Here is a 20,736-nt window from a genome sequence, read left to right as displayed (position 1 = left end):
TGATTTTAAAAGCTGGAGTGAACAATTGGGTCACCTGGATGGCTCAGTCAGTTGAACGTCCAACTCTTGGTTTTGGCTCAGGTCGTGGTCTCGGGGTTGTAGGATGGAGCCCAGCACTCAGGGTAGAGTCTGCTTGTTCCTCTCCCTGCCACTTCTGCCTCTTCTTCCCCCACCCCCACTCGCTGGTCTCTCTCTCAAGTAGATGAATGAATAAAATCTTAAGCTGGAGTGGACAAAATGAGCCCAAAGAAGGGAAATACATAGAAATGAAACTTTGAGGAATTCTTGCTGGTCTTATGATTGTATTTAGGTCATGTCCTGTGCCCAGCCCAGCTCATTATTCAGTCAGCCTCCTGGCAGTTTCCCCTTGTTCCCAAGCCATCCTTCGGTACAAGTATGTATTAGAGAAATTAGAGATACATTTGCACACTAAAATGTTCATCTTTCATCCAGGTCCTTCAACTCCTAGATGGCTTATGTGGGTGGTGGGGGGGGAAGGGGTAGCTATTATAGTTGACCCCTGTCTTCTTACGTGCTTGCGAAAGTCCCACATTGGTCTGTCCCTTCTCTTTCCAGTGTACTGCATCTAAGACAAATGACTCCACTGAACACAACCTCTCAGGTAACTCTACCCCCCTTTTCACCTTCTTGTTAACTGGTTCTTTTTCCTGACCCTTTCAAGTAGCTGGCCCAGGTGGGCTGAAGATGAACACTGGTGCTCTGTGGGATGAGGTAGTAGATTGTATAGTTTTAGGGTCATACCCCATCTTGGAGATAACTATACAGTCTACTGTCTTTCCCACGGTGGTACACTTCCCCTCCGACGTGCTCTGTTCAGGGTCTCACTCTGATCATGCTGTGCTGCATTCTGGCATGTGTAGCCAGGCCATGTGTCCTTCCCCTTTGGTGACCACCGTGGTGTGGTGCTTCCTGAGAAGGATGGCGGTGGTTCCCAAATGCCAGCCCTCAGTGGAAATGAACAAAATAAAGAGGGTTTAATGAGCTTTTCAGAAAGCTGAATTTATTCAATTTAAAGGACTGGTTTTTATAGAGATTATGTCCTTCCTAGTTCTTTAGTATCAAATTTAAGTGATATTGAAAGGATTCTTTCTTATTTGGCTAACCTAGGTTTGGTAACCCAATGTTAGTCTCTTTCTATTTTTTCCTTTTTATATAAACTTTGTGAGTCTTTGGAATCTAAACGTCTAGGGATGTTAGCAATCTGTCTTTGGCATCTGTGGGCTAAATGGTATTACTACTATATGTTTTGTATTCCTCGTGCTAATCTTAATGTCAGCTATTTCATGGTTCTAATAACTGATCCATGTGGTATTATGTCTCCCCCACCCCTATTTCCTCAGAACTTTCTTCTGTTTCCCTATGCCTTCTGTCTTCTTTGGCATTTGAATTGCAAAATGATGATATAAAGCCTACACAGTATTTTTTTTTTAAAGCAGTGAAAGTGGGTGGTAGGTGTCCTGGTGCCTTTAGCAAAAGGTCTTTGAAAGGGTCTGTCATCAGGTAAAATGGCCTTTTGTCTGCTGCCCTTGCTGGAGGATTCTGCTCATGCCGGGGTGAGGTAGTAAGTTGTATTGTTGTGGGGTAGGGATTTTAGGCCCCAATTAGAAGATAACTATACAACTTACTACTTTCCCTGGTGTGGGCATATTCATACTTAGTCTTGGCACTGTTGCCTGCATCAGAGTTGTAGATGTTCCTGGGATAATCAGGACTGGAAGAAAAGGGAGGTGGAAGGGGATAGGTGATATTTAGGGTGAGGCAAATAACATTATAAAGCGACTTGAACTCTTTCCCCTTCCACCCAGGGCACAGAAAGGACTTAATTCTTAGGATCTACAAAGATTCAGATCTCCAGTTCTTGAGACTAAGATAGCACTGTGCCTTAGCCCTCATCCAGGGTATACCAGATCAGCCACAAGCTGTTCCTAGGAACACTCGGGGGTCGGAGCGGGGGGATACTTGTCAGGCCACATGTGCTGATTGAGTGGCTCCCTAGGTTCTTGGGTGATTGTCCCTTAACACCCCCATTGTTATTCTTTCCGAGAAAGATGGGACTCCTATGCCTGACAGCTACCCAACAACCCCATCTTCAACTGATGCAGCTACATCTGAGTCCAAGGACACCCTTGTCACTCTGCAGCCCTCACAACAGCAACAAACACTCCCACCCCCACCAGCCTTGGGAGAGATTCCTCAAGAGCTGCAGTCCCCAGCTGGAGAAGGGGGTAGCTCTACACAGCTATTGATGCCTGTAGAGCCAGAGGAATTGGGTCCCACAAGGCCAAGTGGAGAAGCAGAAACGACTCAGATGGAGTTGTCCCCAGCTCCTACTATAAGTGAGTAGAATTTCAGGGTTTGGGTGGTGGGTGAGAGGTGATATAACAGGAGGGAAGAATGGACATCTTTGGAGTTTCTCTTTACTCTCCTTAAAGAAATAATAGCAGCTCGGGTCCTCAAAAGAGTAGGATCTCAGCTTGCACATTTGCTTTCTTAGCTAAAGTTGAGGTTTCTTCTCTGTGGACTCAAGTGATCATATATCTGAATGTCTAATGATGCCAACAGTTTATTGAGGTAATCACTTTTCCTGGGCTGTCGTGGCAGGCCTGTTACTTCTTTAAAAACCTTCCTGGGGCACCCGGCTGGCTCAGTTGGAAGAGCATATAGCAACTCTTGATCTCAGGGTTGTGAGTTTGAGCTCCACATTGGGGGTAGAGATTACTTTAAAAAATAATAAAGAAGTAAACTTTGAAAAACAAAAACAACCCTGCAAAGTAGGTAGTGTTACCTCCATGAATAAACTGAAACGAATGTGAAATTATTAGCCTAAGACCGTTCAGTAAGTGATTGAGCTGAGATAAAAATCCAGATCTGTGTGACTTCAAAGCTCGCTCTCCTTCAACATCCTTCAGGGATGGCAAGCACATGACCCACCCACCCACACAGCTCTCCCATCCTAGCAAACACCATTTATCTCATGGCACTATTTCCCACTGGTTTGAAGTGGGGCTTCAGAATTCTTCTCAGCAGTGTTCCAACAGGGTAAATTGAAACCTGTTTGCTATTCCTGCTCTGTACCATGCTGCCTGTGATTTGCTCTGGAAAAACCTTAAGGCGTAGGAGTTTTTTCTTTCAAGGAGCTGCCTTTAGATAAACAGAACCAGCATGCATGTACAAATGGTGCCTGTAGGGAGTCTGAAAGTGACAGACTCCCTTACCCCGGGGGTGCCTAGGGAAAGGTGTTTCACAGGCATAACTAGAACACCATGAGGATTTGAGCTGAGCTTTATAAAGCATATGAGATTGAGGGGGAATGTCAGGCCAGAGAGATGATAGAGAAGTGAGAAGTCTAATCTGGCTGCATCTTAATTCGGCCCCCATCTTCTAGGCAGAGATCTAACCTCTCCATGTGACTTCCTCCTAGCCTCTCTTTCCCCAGAGAGAGCTGAAGATTCTGATGCGCTGACAGCTGTCAGCAGTCAACTGGAAGGCTCTCCCATGGACACCAGTAGCCTGGCTTCCTGTACCCTGGAGGAGGCTGTGGGTGACACCTCAGCAGCTGGCAGTTCTGAGCAACCCACAGCAGGCAGCTCCACTCCTGGGGATGCCCCACCTGTTGTGACAGAAGTACAAAGCAGGGGCGATGGCTCAGGGGAACCTACCCAGCCCCCTGAGGACAGGTAAGCATTGTGTGAGTAAGAGGAAGGCAGGATGTGATGGTGGGTATTTCAGGCTACATGCATACTTGTTAACTCTTGAGCATGCTTGGTGCACTGGGGAAATCAACGTGGCTTCTGTGAGAACTGGGTATTATAAGAGTATTTTATAAATGGGAAAACATTAATACTAAGAACAACCTGGAAATTTATTTTCTTCAGCTCTCCCCCTGCATCCTCTGAGAGTTCCTCCACCAGAGATTCTGCTGTGGCCATTTCTGGAGCAGATTCCCGGGGAATCCTAGAAGAGCCACTGCCTTCAACAAGCAGTGAAGAGGAAGATCCCCTTGCAGGTGAGCTTCATGTGTGCTTAGGCCATCCTGGGGTTATTTAGGCTTCTAGTAGCTTTTGGCATGGAAATGCCTGCCAGTTAAATGGTTCTATCCAGATGGAAGGCAGCATACATGTGGGAGGAGAACCAGCAGTAAGGGGGTGCTGATGCTGCATGATGGAATGAGCCCAGGCTATGGAGTCAAACAGATCTTAAGCTCGGGTTATCCCCTCTGCAGCCACCTACCTTCAGAACTTGGGACCATTACTTAACTTCTCTGATCCTCATCAGTTCTAAGGGGGCTTGATAATAGCTGCATGGTAGGGTCTTGATGAAGATTAAGTGACAGCATACACACAGACTCTGGCACATAACAAGAGCTGTTCTCAGCCTAGGGAAGGTGAGTGGGCCTCTTTGTGTCTTCTGTCCTTTGCATGCATTGAGGATAAACAAGGCTCGTTTTTCCCTCAAACAAGGCCATGGGTCTCTTTACTCCCAAGTACATCTTAAGTGTTGGTAGAGATGGGAGTCCCTTCACATTTTGTGCCTCCCCTCAGGTATCAGTCTACCTGAAGGTGTGGACCCCTCTTTTCTGGCTGCTCTGCCTGATGACATCCGCCGGGAAGTTCTGCAGAACCAACTGGGTATCCGTCCACCAACTCGGACTGCCCCTTCAACAAATAGCTCAGCTCCTGCAGTGGTGGGGAATCCTGGTGTGACCGAAGTGAGCCCTGAGTTCCTGGCTGCCCTGCCTCCAGCCATCCAGGAGGAAGTATGTGAGCAGGGAGCTGGTGGGGCTAGGCTGCATAGCTGTGGGTATGCCCCCATTGACTTGTTCTGCTCCGTAGGTGCTGGCACAGCAGAGAGCTGAGCAACAGCGACGGGAACTGGCACAGAATGCCAGCTCAGACACCCCCATGGACCCTGTGACCTTCATCCAGACCCTGCCCTCAGACTTGCGCCGTAGTGTCCTAGAGGACATGGAGGACAGTGTGTTGGCTGTGATGCCACCTGACATTGCCGCTGAGGCGCAAGCCCTGAGGCGAGAGCAGGAAGCCCGGCAGCGACAACTCATGCATGAGCGGCTCTTTGGCCACAGCAGCACCTCTGCACTCTCTGCCATCCTCCGAAGCCCGGGTACAGAGGGAGGCAAGTGGGAGGGCTCTGAAATGTTTGGCTTTGGCCACATGAGGCTTTGTTCCCCTTTCTGTTATTGGACCCAGCTAACCCCATCTCCCCAGTTTCAATTTCCTTTTTCTTTCCTTCCAGCTTTCACCAGTCGCCTCAGTGGCAACCGTGGAGTCCAGTATACTCGCCTTGCTGTGCAGAGAGGTGGCACCTTCCAGATGGGGGGTAGCAGCAGCCATAACAGGTACCTTTGTGTTTTTTTGACCTTGCCATACCACCTCTCACATCTGTTGCTAGTCCAGCTTCCTTAATTTATAGGTGGAGAAACTGGATGACCTCTCTAGGATATTGCCTTGAATGAGTAGGGGAGCCAGATCTTTGGACTCCCCCTTCAGAAAGCCACACTTTTGGGTTGGCGTAGCTACCATAGATCATAATCACAGAGTAAGGCAGACTGGCAACAGGTGCTAGCTGTGGTTGTAATAAGTAAAGCCACTTGAGCTTATAACACATAGGCTGTGGAAGAAGAGTTCATGACTACCCAGGCTGAAGCTGACTGCACCCAACATGCCAAAATGTAAAGGGAGTGATCAGTCCCAATGAGGCAGGCAAATCCCTGGTAGTCTAGAGAAGGCAGGAAATAAGCATTGGGTTTTTTTTTTTAAGACCTTAGGTGCAGTCTGGTTTTACCAATTGATAATATAGACAGTGTGTGATGTGTAGTGCAAGTCACTTAACCTATTAGAGCCTCTTGTTCATCATCTCAAAAATGGGCAATTCTTTTGTCTTCTAGACTGTAGAGTACTTGATACCCAGTAGATACACAAGAGGGCAGCTTTTGTTATTATTAAGAACCCTTAGACTAGACACTCTCCCTTCTTATGCCTCCTTGGAGGTATGCAGCTCATTCCCCTTCCCTAGGCCTATACCTAATCCCAGAGCTCTAGCTGAAGTGTTACCTAGAAACCATGCTCTGTTCCAGGCCTTCTGGCAGTAATGTGGATACTCTCCTCCGCCTCCGAGGACGGCTCCTCCTGGACCATGAAGCCCTATCCTGTCTCCTGGTCCTACTTTTCGTGGATGAGCCAAAGCTTAATACTAGCCGCCTACACCGAGTACTGAGAAATCTCTGCTACCATGCCCAGACCCGCCACTGGGTCATCCGCAGTCTGCTCTCCATTTTGCAGCGCAGCAGTGAGAGTGAGCTATGCATTGAAACACCCAAGCTCTCCTCAAGTGAGGAGAAGGGCAAAAAGTCAAGCAAAAGCTGTGGGTCAAGCAGCCATGAGAACCGGCCCCTGGACCTCCTACACAAGATGGAGTCTAAGAGCTCCAATCAGCTTTCCTGGCTGTCAGTATCCATGGATGCAGCCCTAGGCTGCAGGACTAATATATTCCAGATCCAACGTTCAGGGGGTCGCAAACATACCGAGAAGCATGCAAGCAGTGGCTCCACTGTCCATATCCACCCCCAGGCTGCTCCTGTTGTCTGCAGACATGTTCTGGACACACTCATTCAGTTGGCCAAGGTGAGGAGCTTGAACCCAACCCTGGGGGATGGAAGAGAGGTCGCAGCCACAGCCTAGATGAAACCTGAACTCTAAGAAAGCTAACAAGTCTTTCTTCACTGTTAGTGCTGAGGCCTGTATTGTTTCTGAGAGTTGTCCAGTAAATAATTTTGTGGGGTTTTTACTTTCACTTTTTATAGTTTTTGTGCATTACCTCATTTGGTTATCAAAACAACTCTCAGTGGTCTGTATGATCCCCATTCTACAGATGAAGAAGCTAAGGTACAGAAATTTTTAGTGGCTTTGTCATGTGGCTAGTAAGTGATGGAGCTGGGCCTAGAACTTAGGTCAGTCTTTTTTTAAGAATTTTTTTATTAGAGCATGAGTGGGGACGCAAAGAGGGAGAAGCAGACTTCCCACTGAGCAGGGAGCCAATGTGGGGCTCAATCCCAGGACCCTAGGATCATGACCTGAGCTAAAGTCAGACACTTAACTGACTGAGCCACCCAGGCACCCCTGTTCAGTCTTCTATTTAATTATCATTGCAGCCATTTGTTGAGGGCCTGCCTTGTGCCAGGTATTATGCAAAAATACATTATCCCCTTTAATCTCGACAATTTTTTGATACAGCATAATGGTGCTCCCCATTTCATAAGTACAGAGACCGATGCTCAGAGGTTAACTCATCATCTCCCTACAAAGCCCTTGTTTGCTTCTCTAGGTTATTTCGCCATCAGTTAGATAAAACTCCTGTATGGTATCTCTCCCATGTCACCAAAGCTATTCAGAGGAGTGGAGTATCTAGGAACCAATTGTCTTTCCTTGTCAGAAAGACCTATTCTCTGTGTAGACCCCCTAGACCAAGCCTGTCCTCCTTTTGCCGGCAGGTATTTCCCAGCCACTTTACACAGCAGCGGACCAAAGAAACAAACTGTGAGAGTGATCGGGAGAGGGGCAGTAAGCAGGCCTGCAGCCCATGCTCTTCACAGTCCACCAGCAGTGGCATTTGCACAGACTTCTGGGACTTATTGGTAAAACTGGACAACATGAATGTCAGTCGGAAAGGCAAGAACTCCGTGAAGTCAGTGCCAGTGAGCGCTGGTGGTGAGGGGGAAACCTCCCCATACAGCCTCGAGGCCTCTCCACTGGGGCAGCTCATGAACATGTTGTCACACCCAGTCATCCGCCGGAGCTCTCTCTTAACTGAGAAACTCCTCAGACTCCTTTCTCTCATCTCAATTGCTCTCCCGGAAAACAAAGTGTCGGAAGCACAGGCTAATTCTGGCAGCAGCGCTTCCTCCACCACTGTGGCCACCTCAACCACATCTACCACCACTACCACCGCCTCCTCCAGCACGCCCACTCCCCCTGCTGCAACCACCCCTGTCACTTCTGCTCCAGCTCTGGTTGCTGCCACGGCTGTATCCACCATTGCCGTAGCTGCTTCGACCACGGTGACTACCCCCACAACTGCTACCACTACTGTTTCAAGTAAGTGTGGATGTAGGCTGGGAGCTTTGGGATATGGACACCCACCTCACCCTCCACTCCCCCATCCAGGTATTCCTCCCCAAATAATAGCAGTCGGCTTGGTTTGTGTTTGCAAGAGCCAGATGCGTTCATTCTTGCCCTCCTCAGTCCCAGTTCTCTCTCTCCATCCTTCTCCTCCCCACACCCATCCACCCACCCACACAGACGCTGGTGAAGACCAGCAGGCATTCACTGAGTGTGGCTTCCCTAGGCTAAGCACCAAAAGGAGGAGAGAGAGAAAGTCCCTGTCTTCAAAGAACTCCCAACCTTTCTAGCCTAGTTGAGGGACCCAGTCTCAGGAAAAAGTTTGAGAGCAGGCAGGATACCATTTGAATCAGGGTAGACTAGCCAGGCTATCCTAGGAAGTAAACGGAACGAGCCCTATAGCGGACTAGTAAGATTTACTTGAAAAAAAACGTTTTGAAGAGGGGCCCCTGGTGGTAGAGAAACAGTTGAGAAATGTTTGAGATCGTCACTTTAGAAAGTGGAGTCGTGAGAGTCCTTGACATCCCAAGTCATTTGGATTTGATTTTGGTAGGTGGCTTTTCATTTGCTCTACGTTCCCATATTGAAGCCCTGGACAGTTTAGGCATTGTTTGGTTCTGGCATGTTAGTTTTAGAGGCTTACAGTGTTCCATCTGATTCCTCAAAGCTTCTACAACTACTAAGGCCAGCAAATCTCCAGCAAAGTTGGGTGATGGGGGCAGCAGCAGTGCAGACTTTAAGATGGTATCCTCTGGCCTTACTGAAAACCAGCTACAGCTCTCTGTGGAGGTGAGTCCCAAGTTCTTCTGAATCCCAAGATTGGGGGAGAAAAGGTAGATAGGAGTAGATAAAGTTTTAGTTCTCAAGTTGAGGCTTACTCCTTTTCTTTTTTCCCAGGTGTTGACATCCCACTCTTGTTCTGAAGAAGGTCTAGAGGATGCAGCCAATGTTTTACTGCAGCTCTCTCGGGGAGACCCTGCAACCCGGGACACTGTTCTCAAGCTGCTACTGAATGGAGCTCGCCATCTGGGTTATACTCTTTGTAAACAGATAGGTAATAACGGGAGTAAAGCCTCTTGTCTTTCTGAAACCTTCCACTGAGGGATCACCTCTTTATGGAAGCCTTCCCTGAATCTCCAGGTTGAATCAGACTCCTCTGTGTTTCTGTAGCACAGACCCTGTGTCTGCCCTGTTGCAACACTGATAATACTGGGTTGTCATCTGTTTTCCTCTGCTCAGTTGTTCATGGAGAGCAAGGCTGGGCTTCTCTCTACATTGCCAGTGCCTGGCACATGCCTTGTAATCAGTGCTTAGTAAAGGAAAATGAGCACATGTAGGACCAGCAGTACTCCCTTGTTTCTCCATTCTGGGCACTTACAAGAGCCCTACGATGAGCCTGCTTGAGGCAGCTTCACCACCTCAGAGATGCACCTGCACTTCACTTAGGCTCAAGAATTGGGAGTCCAAATGGTAGGTACCCTCTGCCTTTGTGCAGTTGTAAGGGTACAAAAGTTCTAAAAACACTTGCAAATATCTAGTTTCAGTCTTTCTTCCTGTTGTTAACCAAGAAGAAAACTAAAACCCGGGGAGATAAAGCGATTGAATTGAGGAGTAGAGCCAGATTTTCTTTCAGCATAGAGAGTCTGTTTGCTTTCTCCCACCCCCATCCCAATCATGGATCTCCCTAGATCTCAGCTACCTGCTTAGTTATCTTCTTCTCACAAATGTGCCTAGAGCTCAGGTGATAAGGGTATTGGTTAGACTGTATGAACCAGGGTATTCTTTGTTACATGAGAACTATAAGGTTCTTCCAGAAGGAATTTGGCCAGTCTCCGACTTTCCTTGACTCCGACCATTCAACACCCGTGGGCCAGGCAGTGTCCCACCTACTCTACTGCAGTTATCTCCTAATTCTCAAAACTGCCTTGTGAGGTTAGGCTGTATTAGTCTCATTATTGAGATAGGTAAGTGAACTGGGAGAGGGGGTTAAGCAATTTGCCTGAGATCGCCTCAGAAACCGATAATTTCCCCCTCTGCACTGAGCTGCATTTTGTGTAGATTCAACAGATTGCTGAAGCGGGGTAGATTGGTAGTCTCTGGATGGTTGATCCATGAACACACATCGTAAGGTGAGCAGCAGAATTCCTGCTCACTCCAGATTCTCTGCAGCCGAGCAAAGAAGATAGGCTGTGCAGGTTTCTTGGAAAGGTTTGGCTTTCAACTGCTTCACTAGGGGAGTCTCTGAACACTTGCTGGCTCCTCTGCCTGACCAGGTACCCTTCTGGCTGAGTTACGGGAATACAACCTAGAACAGCAGCGACGAACCCAGTGTGAGACCCTCTCTCCTGATGGCCTGCCTGAGGAGCAGCCACAGACCACCAAGCTAAAAGGCAAAATGCAGAGCAGGTGGGTGGTTGCCACCCATTTGGCTATGGGGCTGGAATCTGGGGTATTCTAAAAGGTGGCTGTTGCTGGTGTCCTGGTTGTTGGTGGTGGGTTTTTGTTTGTTTTCCCCTCTCTGGGAAGATTTTCTTATCTATCCTGTACATACTTGACCTTATTTTGTCCCACTTGTGGGATTTCCTTCTGAGAGTCTTTAACCCTCTGGTTGACACCGAAAAGCCCTGCTCGCTCTGGATGTTTATGCTTTGATGCTGTCAGTATACGCAAGCCACCTCTACACTATCCAGGTTTGACATGGCTGAGAATGTGGTAATTGTGGCATCTCAGAAGCGACCTCTGGGTGGCCGGGAGCTCCAGCTGCCTTCTATGTCCATGTTGACATCCAAGACGTCTACCCAGAAGTTCTTCTTGAGAGTACTGCAGGTCATCATCCAGCTCCGGGACGACACACGCCGAGCTAACAAGAAAGCCAAGCAGACAGGCAGGCTAGGTATGAAACTGGAGTGTCCAGTTGAGGGGCAGGGTTGGTGGTGGCAAACTCAAAGAGTCCCTGGAGGGCGGGACTTAATGTCATGTCTCCATCCTGCTTAACCTTTCCAAAAAACGAAAGTAATGATCCTTTCCTAGGCTGTTGATGGCTGCGTTCTGTATCTCACTCAAGGTGTCTGCATAGGAAATTCATTAGGGCAAGTGAGAATTAAGGGGGAGTGGAAATCCGGCAAAGAAATTGGGGGCATATCTTTTGTTGAACAAGATTTAAGGCACTGAGTGTGTCTCCTTTCTGCTTCTTTGATCACTCCTGACTAAAACATTGCAGCCATGTTGCCTCAGCTGTGGCCTGCCAAATCCTACCTCTTTCCTCCTGTCCCACAGAACCATCTCCACCTGCCACTATCCATCTGCCTAGCGCCATGTCCCCTGCCCTTACTTGTAATGGTAGCCCTTAGTGCCTGGTGAAGAGCACTCTGAAGCTGCCTGAGCTAAAGGTCAAAGACTTCAGCAAGATGCCCTGTGGCAGCCCAGGAGATGGGAGAGAGAATATTGGGCATTCCCTCTTTCTACTTTTTATATCTTGCCTTCTTTTTTCTTTCTCCCAGGTTCTTCCGGTTTAGGCTCAGCTAGCAGCATCCAGGCAGCTGTTCGGCAGCTGGAGGCTGAGGCTGATGCCATTATACAAATGGTACGTGAGGGTCAAAGGGCGCGGAGACAGCAACAAGCAGCAACGGTTAGCATGATGCCTGTGGCCCCTCATTCATTTGTCTCTCTCCCCTGCCCCACCACATCATCAGTGGGGTTTCACTGCCCTTACCTTGTATGCTTTTGCATTAAGTTTGCTGTATGAATGCTTCTGGACAACAGGGTTACTTTCTGTTGGTGTTTTCTCTACTGTTCATTGTTTTGGACTGATATGATTTAAAGCTTGGCCATCATACCCCACTCCCAGCTATCCAGTCAACAGTGGCGCTTTTGCAAACTGCATAATGCTTAGTGTCTGGGTTCTGAGGGGGTGTGGGATGAAGATTTTTCAGTCTCATGGAATAATGCAAGTACATCAGGAATCCTGCCCTTGAAATTCCCCGAGCTTGGTACATATCCCATGCAGCCTCTTCTAGGCTATGGCTGGTCCATCTACCCTGGCCTCTGCTTCTGTTGTCCATACTCTCTCGGCACCTTGGCACCTAGGCACTCAGGCACTTTTAGGAAGAAACCTTCAGGTTCCTAGATAGCCAACTCATTGTTGGGATCCCAGCACAGAGTGGCTTTGGGAAAAGCCTGGCATCTTGTATGTATGCTGTGGCACTCTCTCATTGTTTTCCTGTCCTTGCAACATGCAAGTCACCTTCCCAAGATCCGGGAAATAAAGGTATCCTGAGGCCTGGTTTTTCTTTGCATATGATTACTATTACACAGTATGATTTCATTGAGCATGCTGAGAACATCGTAGAATTTGAGGGCTGTGACTCCCAACAGGGTAGAAAGGGAAAACAACTCTGATTTCTGGAGTATTTTCTGCCCTGTCTTTCCCATACCCAAAAGGACAGATGTTGGCTTTTGAATAATCCCACCCATCAAAGGTTGTCCCTTATTTCCCCTTTTCTGAGCAAACAGAAATAGCCAAATCTACAGTCTGCTCACCTGATTTTTTTATGTATGTATATATATATATGTAATCTGTCCCCAGAAGAAGTCTTCCAAGTCTGTATCCAGAAGGCTGGTGTCTGACTAGACATAGGTCTGGAGTAGAGTGGAGGCAATGCAGGCATCCAGGGAGCTTTTTGGAGAAGTTTGCTAGCTCAGGGTGGAGGACAGCAAAGGAGATGGGAAGACCATTCTTTTGTTCGAGAAAGCTACAGAGTTTTTTGACCAAATAAAGGAAGCTTTATCTTTCCAAGTTTTCCAAGCTTATGATACGCGAGAATGGGTAGAGCGAGCCTCTAGCCTGTCCCTGAGGAAAGCAGAGTTGCACCCTTTTATGTGACTTTGTCTCCCTTTTATCCAGTCGGAGTCAAGCCAGTCGGAAGCCGCTGTCCGGAGGGAGGAGTCACCCATGGATGTAGACCAGCCATCTCCCAGTGCTCAGGATACTCAGTCCATTGGTCAGTACTACTTCCTATTTCCAGTGCAGCAAAAGAGAGAGCCAGTCTTCATGGAATGTCTGCTGGATCCCTTGTACTCTACATACATAAGCTCAGTGTTTTCCAGTTTGTTCCAGTGAACACTGGTTTTTGTAAATGTTAATAGGCATTTACCAACCAGGATCACTAACTGTCACCACCTGACCCTTTCTGGAGATGCATAGCATACGCTACATTTCCTAAAGAAACTGAGATGTGATGGTGTTAGACATGGAGATAGCATATGTTTGAGTTGTGGCTCTCCTGTTTACTGGCTCTGGGACCTGAAGCAAACCTCTCTTAGCTTCAGTTTCCTTGTTTAAAATAGGGGTGTTAATAGTTAGGAATGAACAAGTTAACACACACACACACACACACACACACACAGCACTTAAATAGAACCTGGCACACAGTGGATGCTATTAGTAGCAGCATTTCTCAAAGTTAATTGTATGTAGAATACTTTCTGATGCCCTCTTAACACGTTTCTGTGGAATCGTGTTGGCATAAGACATCCATTTTTGAAATATATTAAATCATTTAATAATCCACAGGTTCTCTGAGAGCTAATGAGGCAATGGGTAAACCAGCACTGTCTGGTAGAACTTTAGTAGTCACTAGCCACGTGTGGCTATTGAGCACTTAAAATGTGGCTGTTGCAGCTGAGGAACCAAAGTTTTTATTGTATTAATTGTATTTGATTTAAATTTAAATGTCATCCAGTATAGGACTAGAGCTTGCTTTCAGGTGTTGCTCAGTATTACTTAGTAGCCAGCGGGCCAGTCTACTTGATCTGGCATTAGACATAGGCCATTGATTAATGGCCTGCACATTGGTCTGGGAAAAAGCCTAATGAAAGAAAAACCTCAAAGACTTTTTGTCTTTCCTTTGTGTGGCCTGTAGGCTCAGATGGAACCCCACAAGGGGAAAAGGAGGAGAGGCCACCTGATTTACCCCTGCTCAGTGAGCAGCTGAGCTTGGACGAGCTGTGGGACATGCTGGGAGAGTGTCTAAAGGAACTGGAGGAATCCCATGACCAGCATGCGGTGCTAGGTGAGTTGTGGCCTTTGGGCCAAGGTCCCAACCCACTGATATGCTCTGGGGCCCTTTCTGCCCGCTTAATTTTCTTCCTTCCAGATCATCCCTCTCTCTCTCAGTGTCTGTAATGAGAATTCAAAGGAGAGGTGTTTTTTCTCTCACTTCAGTATCAGAAAAAAATATTTGCCCTCTCTTTTAGTAGCTGGTATCTTTTCACTTTTTAGACCAGGGGAATCTTTATAACTTGTTGCCTCTTCCTTTTTTTTTTTTTTTTTTTTTTTTTTTTTTAAGTTTCAAGGAAGCTCAGACTTCCTCTGTGGCTTTATTTTTCTTTGCTACCATTGTATTTCTCCTATAAGTTTTCATTATTTATTCTTCCATATTGTGTTTCTGTAATTTGATTATGAAGAAGAGGTTTGTATGTTGAAGTTTCTAAAGTAAAATATCACTTCCCTGTCATTCCTATCCCCAGTGCTACAGCCTGCTGTCGAGGCCTTCTTTCTGGTCCATGCCACAGAGCGGGAGAGCAAGCCTCCTGTTAGAGACACCCGTGAGAGCCAGCTGGCACACATCAAGGACGAGCCTCCTCCACTCTCCCCTGCCCCCTTAACCCCAGCTACTCCTTCTTCCCTTGACCCATTCTTCTCCAGGGAGCCCTCGTCTATGCACATCTCCTCAAGCCTGCCCCCTGACACACAGAAGTTCCTTCGCTTTGCAGGTACAGGAAACTCTTCGGCCCCCAATGAAGAAGTCTTCATTTTTTATAGGGTCATTTCATACGCTTTATTCTTAGGTGTTTCGTGGGGGAGAGGGTTGAGAGAGAGAGAGTGAGAGTGTGTGTGTGTGTGGCAGGGGGGATGGGGGGGGAGAGAGAGAGGGAGAGAATGAATGAAGCCAGTGATGTAGGGACTGGGTCTGAAAGCCCTTTTGTGCCACACTGTCTTGATTCCCTGAAACACAAAGAGAGTTGCTGTCTGGTTGGCGGTCATGTAGTCTTCTGGGGGCCAAGATGTGCTGATTCTTGCTGTCCTTTCTCCCCTCAGAGACTCACCGCACTGTGTTAAACCAGATCCTACGGCAGTCCACCACCCACCTCGCTGATGGACCTTTTGCTGTCCTGGTAGACTACATTCGTGTCCTCGACTTTGATGTCAAGCGCAAGTATGTGTCCTGGAGGCTGTGGGATGGGAACTTTTCCGATGGTATCTCTCCTCCCAGAAAGGAGCCAAAATTCCTCCTGAAGGAGTGTTTTCAGGGAAAGAAGTTTCCCTTGGTGGCAGCCCTTGGAATGGTGCTGGATGGGAGGGAGGAGGTTCATTTGTGCCACTGACAGTCATTATACCTAAATACTCCTTGGCCTTCTCCATTCCCATCTCCATTCTTCATCAGAGAAATGCAAGCCTTTGTTTAATCACATGACTTCTAAAGTTCCATTCCATTCTTTGGGGTCATGCAGGAGGTGCGGGTAGCCATAGTACACTTATAGCAGGACTCGGGCGGCAGGGGCTCCACAGCACTCCTGTCATCCCTACTCTTCTGTGCACCTACACATACTACCTGCTTGTTGCAGATATTCTGTGTAACGATCTCTGTGGGCCTTTATTCAGTAGAGATGGGAAAATTTAGAATTGGTAATGAATGACCTGCTTCTCCCAACTACTGGGCACCTTCAGGTTCACCTGGGGAACAGATGTTTGGAAGATGGGAGAAGCATCATTGTAGGTCTTCATCCTAATCAAGCTAACAGAAGTTTACTCTGCCACCCCCAATCCTATTTTCCTTCCTTCCCTACCTCCCAAGATATTTCCGCCAAGAGCTGGAACGTTTGGATGAGGGACTCCGGAAAGAAGACATGGCTGTGCATGTCCGCCGTGATCATGTGTTTGAAGACTCCTATCGTGAACTGCACCGGAAATCCCCTGAAGAAATGAAGAATCGATTGTAAGAGCCCAGAACAGAGAAAAGACAAGATGGGAGGGTGGAGGACCTTCCTACGTGGTAGTGAAGGCTTACTCCAGTGCCAGATGTGCAGGGGAACTCCAAAAGAATTCCAAATAGGAACCTGGTATAATCTCACTGAGCTATCTCCTGTCTCCTTGGCCTGGTCTCATGACACTGGTCTTCTACTGGCTAGCTGGCCCTTAGGCTGAGCTACCCACAATTCCCAGAGAGACAGAAGAGTCTTTGGCATTTACAAAGATAGACCTGATGGCTTCGCAGAGAGCTTTCTCTTATACTAGGAATAGGAAGCCTGCTGAGCAAATGCTATCCTGGCTTGGAGGGGGGACCACACTTGGATGAGTGGCCCCTCACCAAATCGGTAATCACTCCCTGGTGATCCTGAAGCCACCTAGAGGAGATCAGCAGTTTGTGATACTAAATGTCATGGAAGCCAGTGAGATGATAGACCTGTTGGAGTAGTTTGATGCTCCTGAGCTCAGGAACTTGATTCCTCCTCTCCCTCGTGGCATTGGGCTCACCATCCATGTTATCACATAGGAAGTCAGGCTTCTGAGACAGACTGGGCCCTGCTCCTCCACCACCAAATCCTTACAGACATCAGGCTGAGCTCAGCCCTCTCTTACACCACTTAACAACTCCTCTCCCTGCTTTCCCTAAGTGAGGCCCTCAGTCTCTATACCTTTTCTATTGCTGTTTTCTGGAATATTGATAAGCCTTTACTGATAATTCAGGACATCTTTTCTATCGATGCTTTTGTTGTCCCAGATTCCCACCCTTCCTCTGGGCTTTCCTGGCACTCTGCATTCACCTCTGTTCTCTGATCCTGCACTCCCCAGCCACTGCTTCACTCAGTCACTCGCTCACTCACTCACTTGGTTCATGCTGCATAAAAGAATGGATTTATCCTGGGCTTTCTGCACATCTGTTTCTGGTCTCTTATGCAGGTATATAGTGTTTGAAGGAGAAGAAGGGCAGGATGCTGGAGGGCTCCTGCGGGAGTGGTATATGATCATCTCTCGGGAGATGTTTAACCCTATGTATGCCTTGTTCCGTACCTCACCCGGTGATCGGGTCACCTACACCATCAACCCATCTTCCCACTGCAACCCCAACCACCTCAGCTACTTCAAGTTTGTTGGACGCATTGTGGCCAAAGCTGTATATGACAACCGCCTCCTGGAGTGCTATTTTACTCGGTCCTTCTACAAACACATCTTGGGCAAGTCTGTCAGGTGAGGAATGTGGCACAGGATCCACATTCTCACTTGACAGGTCCTTTTCTTGTGTCCCACCCCCATACTTCCTCTCCTCCACCCTAACCCATGACCCTAATTGTGTTTTTCTAGATACACGGATATGGAGAGTGAAGATTACCACTTCTACCAGGGCCTGGTTTATCTGCTGGAAAATGACGTCTCCACACTAGGTTACGACCTCACTTTCAGCACTGAGGCAAGTCGAGAAATTTTAACCACAGCACATCCTAGATAGTCCAAGAAACCCATTGTGGGACTGCCCTTAAACTGGCACTGCATAAAGTCTCATGCCCCATTCCCCATCTAGCAGTGAGCAGGGTATTTGTATGAGACATTACAAACAAAAACCAGGATTTGTAAAACAATCCAGGGTGTTCCCTAGTTTCCTCCTTATTTAAAAAAAAAAGTGCTCTAGTACAGGATTTTTCATTCCCAAAAGTAGTTCTTTATACAGATAAATATAAATGGAAAAAAAAATTTTTTAAGGTTACTCTCCCTCCAAATTGTTTTCCATAAAGATTGTGTTGTGTCATGTTAGGCATGTTAACCATGCCTTTTTCCCTTTCACCATTGACCATTTCCTTACTTTCAGCCTTGAAGTGTTTTGGGGCCAAACCTTGGCTTTTCCCTATTACAAAGTTATGCACTCATGAGAAACGACATTTTTTATGACCTTGCTTTGTATTTCTACCCAGGACATGGCAAAGAGTTCAAGTATTCCGAGGTAGCTATATAAATCCCATCCTAGATCATGCCTGATAGGAATGATTGGTGTTTTGGGTGTTCTAGGTCCAAGAGTTTGGAGTCTGTGAAGTTCGTGACCTCAAACCCAATGGGGCCAACATCTTGGTAACAGAAGAGAATAAGAAGGAGTATGTACACCTGGTGTGCCAGATGAGGATGACAGGTAGGGGAAATGTCCCTTAGACCCCTTATTGTTCATATGGAAGAGGTCAGGCCTCAATCATTTCACAGATAACTGGGTTTTTTTCTCTTCCCCTGTGCCAGCCACAAGTGCCTTGCACAAAGAGTCCACAAACACCTGATCAAAAAGTATTTCCCTTCACCCACCCTCTTTCAAGGGCCAGAAGCAGTGTTAGGTGAGGCAGGCAGACCATTCAGCATCCTAGTTGCAGCAGGAGCCAGATTGAGGATCCCTGACCTCTAACAGTTGTGTGAGTCTAGCTGCCACATGGCTTGTTGGTTCTCTCCCCAGGAGCCATCCGTAAACAGCTGGCAGCTTTCTTAGAAGGCTTCTATGAGATCATTCCAAAGCGCCTCATTTCTATCTTCACTGAGCAGGAGTTAGAGCTGCTCATATCAGGACTGCCCACAATCGACATTGATGATTTGAAATCCAACACTGAATACCACAAGTACCAGTCCAACTCTATTCAGGTGAGCTGCTGCTGGCATCCTTCCCCATATCCCTGAGTAGTGCTAGTTGGTATGACACCACATAAACCAGCACTCTTAGGGGGCAAGGGGATATAGGTGACAACTTACTTAGACCTAAGTCTTCATCCTCTGGAACACATTTTCAGGGGGTGTTCTTGCTCATCTTACGGAAGAACTGAAGCCCATTTCACAGAATGGATTTGCCTGAGATTCCAGATTCCATCCCACCTCACACTGGCTTCTTGTGTCCTTTCCCACAGATCCAGTGGTTCTGGAGAGCATTGCGTTCTTTCGACCAAGCTGACCGTGCCAAGTTCCTCCAGTTTGTCACAGGTACTTCCAAGGTGCCCTTGCAAGGCTTTGCTGCCCTTGAAGGCATGAATGGCATTCAGAAGTTTCAGATCCATCGAGATGACAGGTCCACAGATCGCCTGCCTTCAGCTCACACATGGTAAGAGAAGAGTTTGTTCTCCTTTTTAGCATTCAGACTGAGCTTGCATATTTGTTGCTTCTAGAACCCTAACCAAGGGCAGGAACCCCAATCTGGCCCCAGCTGTGCTAGACCTGTGGTAGCTCATAATTTGGTGGTTTTGTGGAAAAGGTGATGTTTGAGATGAGAAGCTGGCCCAGATTCACAGTGAGCCTGGGGGGACATTGCGGGTGAGCACTGCCGCAGGAGAGCACAGTGTACTCCAGGGCCCAGCTTGGAGCAAGGAGTTGCAGGGAACAGAAAGCTTAGAGGTTGGATCAGCAGAAGTTGGATCACCAGTGACCCCAAATGCCTCCTTAGAGCTTGCACATTAACCCATAGGTGAGGCTGTGGTGTTTTAAGGAGTGGCAGGGTCAGATTTATGTTTTAGGTGCCTGATGGCCAGTATTAGGGCCAGATTGGAGGAGGGAAGACCAGGCTAGGACAAGATTTCAAGTCTGCAAGAGAGGAGTAGGTTCCTCAGGGAGGAAAGGTCAGGGGGCACCATGGGAACACGGGGATTTGGTTATCTTTTGTCACAAACTGATCTTTCTTCTTTCTCTAGTTTTAATCAGCTGGACCTGCCTGCCTACGAGAGCTTTGAGAAGCTCCGCCACATGCTACTATTGGCCATCCAGGAGTGCTCTGAAGGCTTTGGGCTGGCCTAATAAGGCCCCGCCCGCCACTGTGGGGTTTTCTACCATTGTTGGACCTGGGAATGGGGGGAAATGAAAACAAAAAAGAACCAGAAAGAAAATGTCAAAAACCAATAAATGAAATCCACCAACTCACCATGTGTGTGTCCCAGCTTCCCCATCTTCCCCAGCGCATACCCGTTCCCCCTCTCCTGCTCATTCTCTCTCCCTCTCTCCCTCACCTCCTCCTCCCTGTTCCATGCCGTCCATGATCCCCAGCCCATGTGTTAAAAAGGCATTAGCCTTTGCAGGGACCTGTTTGTCCCAACTGTTTGAACAGTGTGCTCCTCAGATTCTGTGTTCAGAAGGATTTGCTGCATTGAGACTTGAAACCTTTGGATAGGGGAAAAATTATATATATATATATTTTTTTGTTCTGTTTGCATTTCTTAATTTGTGCTTGGAATGTGTTGATGTGCACAGCTAATGATTCAATGCGAGACAAGATTGGCGTCTGTGTTGTGGAGGTTTCAAATAAAGAGCACTCTTCATAACTCACTTTTCACAACGGAGTTTTTTTCAAACTTGAAACAACTCTTGAACACATGCTAGACATCTGGAGAAAAGTTGCAAATGGACTCTCCAGAAAACCATCTCTGCCACCACCACTGGTGCATCTTCCTTCTTCAAAGTCCGTTTCCCCATTGTCAGGAGAGATCAGCAGCCACCAGGAATTGAGGGGAGCCTGTTTTTTTTAGAATGGGATCTGCACTTGAGGGCAGTGATGGTGTTAACAGTTTGCAG

The 20,736-nt window shown here is 47.5% G+C and overlaps 1 protein-coding gene across 10 annotated transcripts in view; it reads left to right on the top strand.

The window, feature by feature from the left end:
• Nucleotides 1–20,490, top strand: part of HUWE1 (HECT, UBA and WWE domain containing E3 ubiquitin protein ligase 1) — a 162,700-nt gene extending 142,210 nt beyond the window's left edge. For 8 of the 10 annotated variants that reach the window (XM_028092893.2, XM_028092891.2, XM_088028775.1 and 5 more), the window contains 25 exons: nucleotides 577–622; nucleotides 2,070–2,357; nucleotides 3,443–3,698; nucleotides 3,897–4,027; nucleotides 4,563–4,777; nucleotides 4,854–5,142; nucleotides 5,275–5,377; nucleotides 6,116–6,662; nucleotides 7,529–8,132; nucleotides 8,824–8,945; nucleotides 9,054–9,210; nucleotides 10,430–10,562; nucleotides 10,847–11,049; nucleotides 11,657–11,784; nucleotides 13,060–13,156; nucleotides 14,078–14,227; nucleotides 14,685–14,930; nucleotides 15,256–15,373; nucleotides 16,013–16,153; nucleotides 17,119–17,406; nucleotides 17,521–17,626; nucleotides 18,220–18,337; nucleotides 18,647–18,828; nucleotides 19,089–19,279; nucleotides 19,863–20,490. In XM_028092893.2, coding sequence (XP_027948694.1) covers nucleotides 577–622; nucleotides 2,070–2,357; nucleotides 3,443–3,698; nucleotides 3,897–4,027; nucleotides 4,563–4,777; nucleotides 4,854–5,142; nucleotides 5,275–5,377; nucleotides 6,116–6,662; nucleotides 7,529–8,132; nucleotides 8,824–8,945; nucleotides 9,054–9,210; nucleotides 10,430–10,562; nucleotides 10,847–11,049; nucleotides 11,657–11,784; nucleotides 13,060–13,156; nucleotides 14,078–14,227; nucleotides 14,685–14,930; nucleotides 15,256–15,373; nucleotides 16,013–16,153; nucleotides 17,119–17,406; nucleotides 17,521–17,626; nucleotides 18,220–18,337; nucleotides 18,647–18,828; nucleotides 19,089–19,279; nucleotides 19,863–19,965 — 4,962 coding nt within the window. In that variant the 3' untranslated portion in view covers nucleotides 19,966–20,490. The remainder of the gene's footprint in view (nucleotides 1–576; nucleotides 623–2,069; nucleotides 2,358–3,442; nucleotides 3,699–3,896; nucleotides 4,028–4,562; nucleotides 4,778–4,853; nucleotides 5,143–5,274; nucleotides 5,378–6,115; nucleotides 6,663–7,528; nucleotides 8,133–8,823; nucleotides 8,946–9,053; nucleotides 9,211–10,429; nucleotides 10,563–10,846; nucleotides 11,050–11,656; nucleotides 11,785–13,059; nucleotides 13,157–14,077; nucleotides 14,228–14,684; nucleotides 14,931–15,255; nucleotides 15,374–16,012; nucleotides 16,154–17,118; nucleotides 17,407–17,520; nucleotides 17,627–18,219; nucleotides 18,338–18,646; nucleotides 18,829–19,088; nucleotides 19,280–19,862) is intronic. The other 2 variants (XM_088028778.1, XM_088028776.1) reach the window with 2 other exon arrangements.
• The last annotated feature ends 246 nt before the right edge of the window (nucleotides 20,491–20,736 follow it).

The sequence above is a fragment of the Eumetopias jubatus genome, unplaced genomic scaffold (assembly GCF_037043125.1).
Source record: "Eumetopias jubatus isolate StellerSeaLion01/CBP00866 unplaced genomic scaffold, mEumJub1_p1.0 scaffold_11, whole genome shotgun sequence".
Classification (NCBI taxonomy): domain Eukaryota; kingdom Metazoa; phylum Chordata; class Mammalia; order Carnivora; family Otariidae; genus Eumetopias; species Eumetopias jubatus.
Note: the sequence above shows the minus strand (reverse complement) of the source record. Positions and strands in the feature narration are given on the sequence as shown.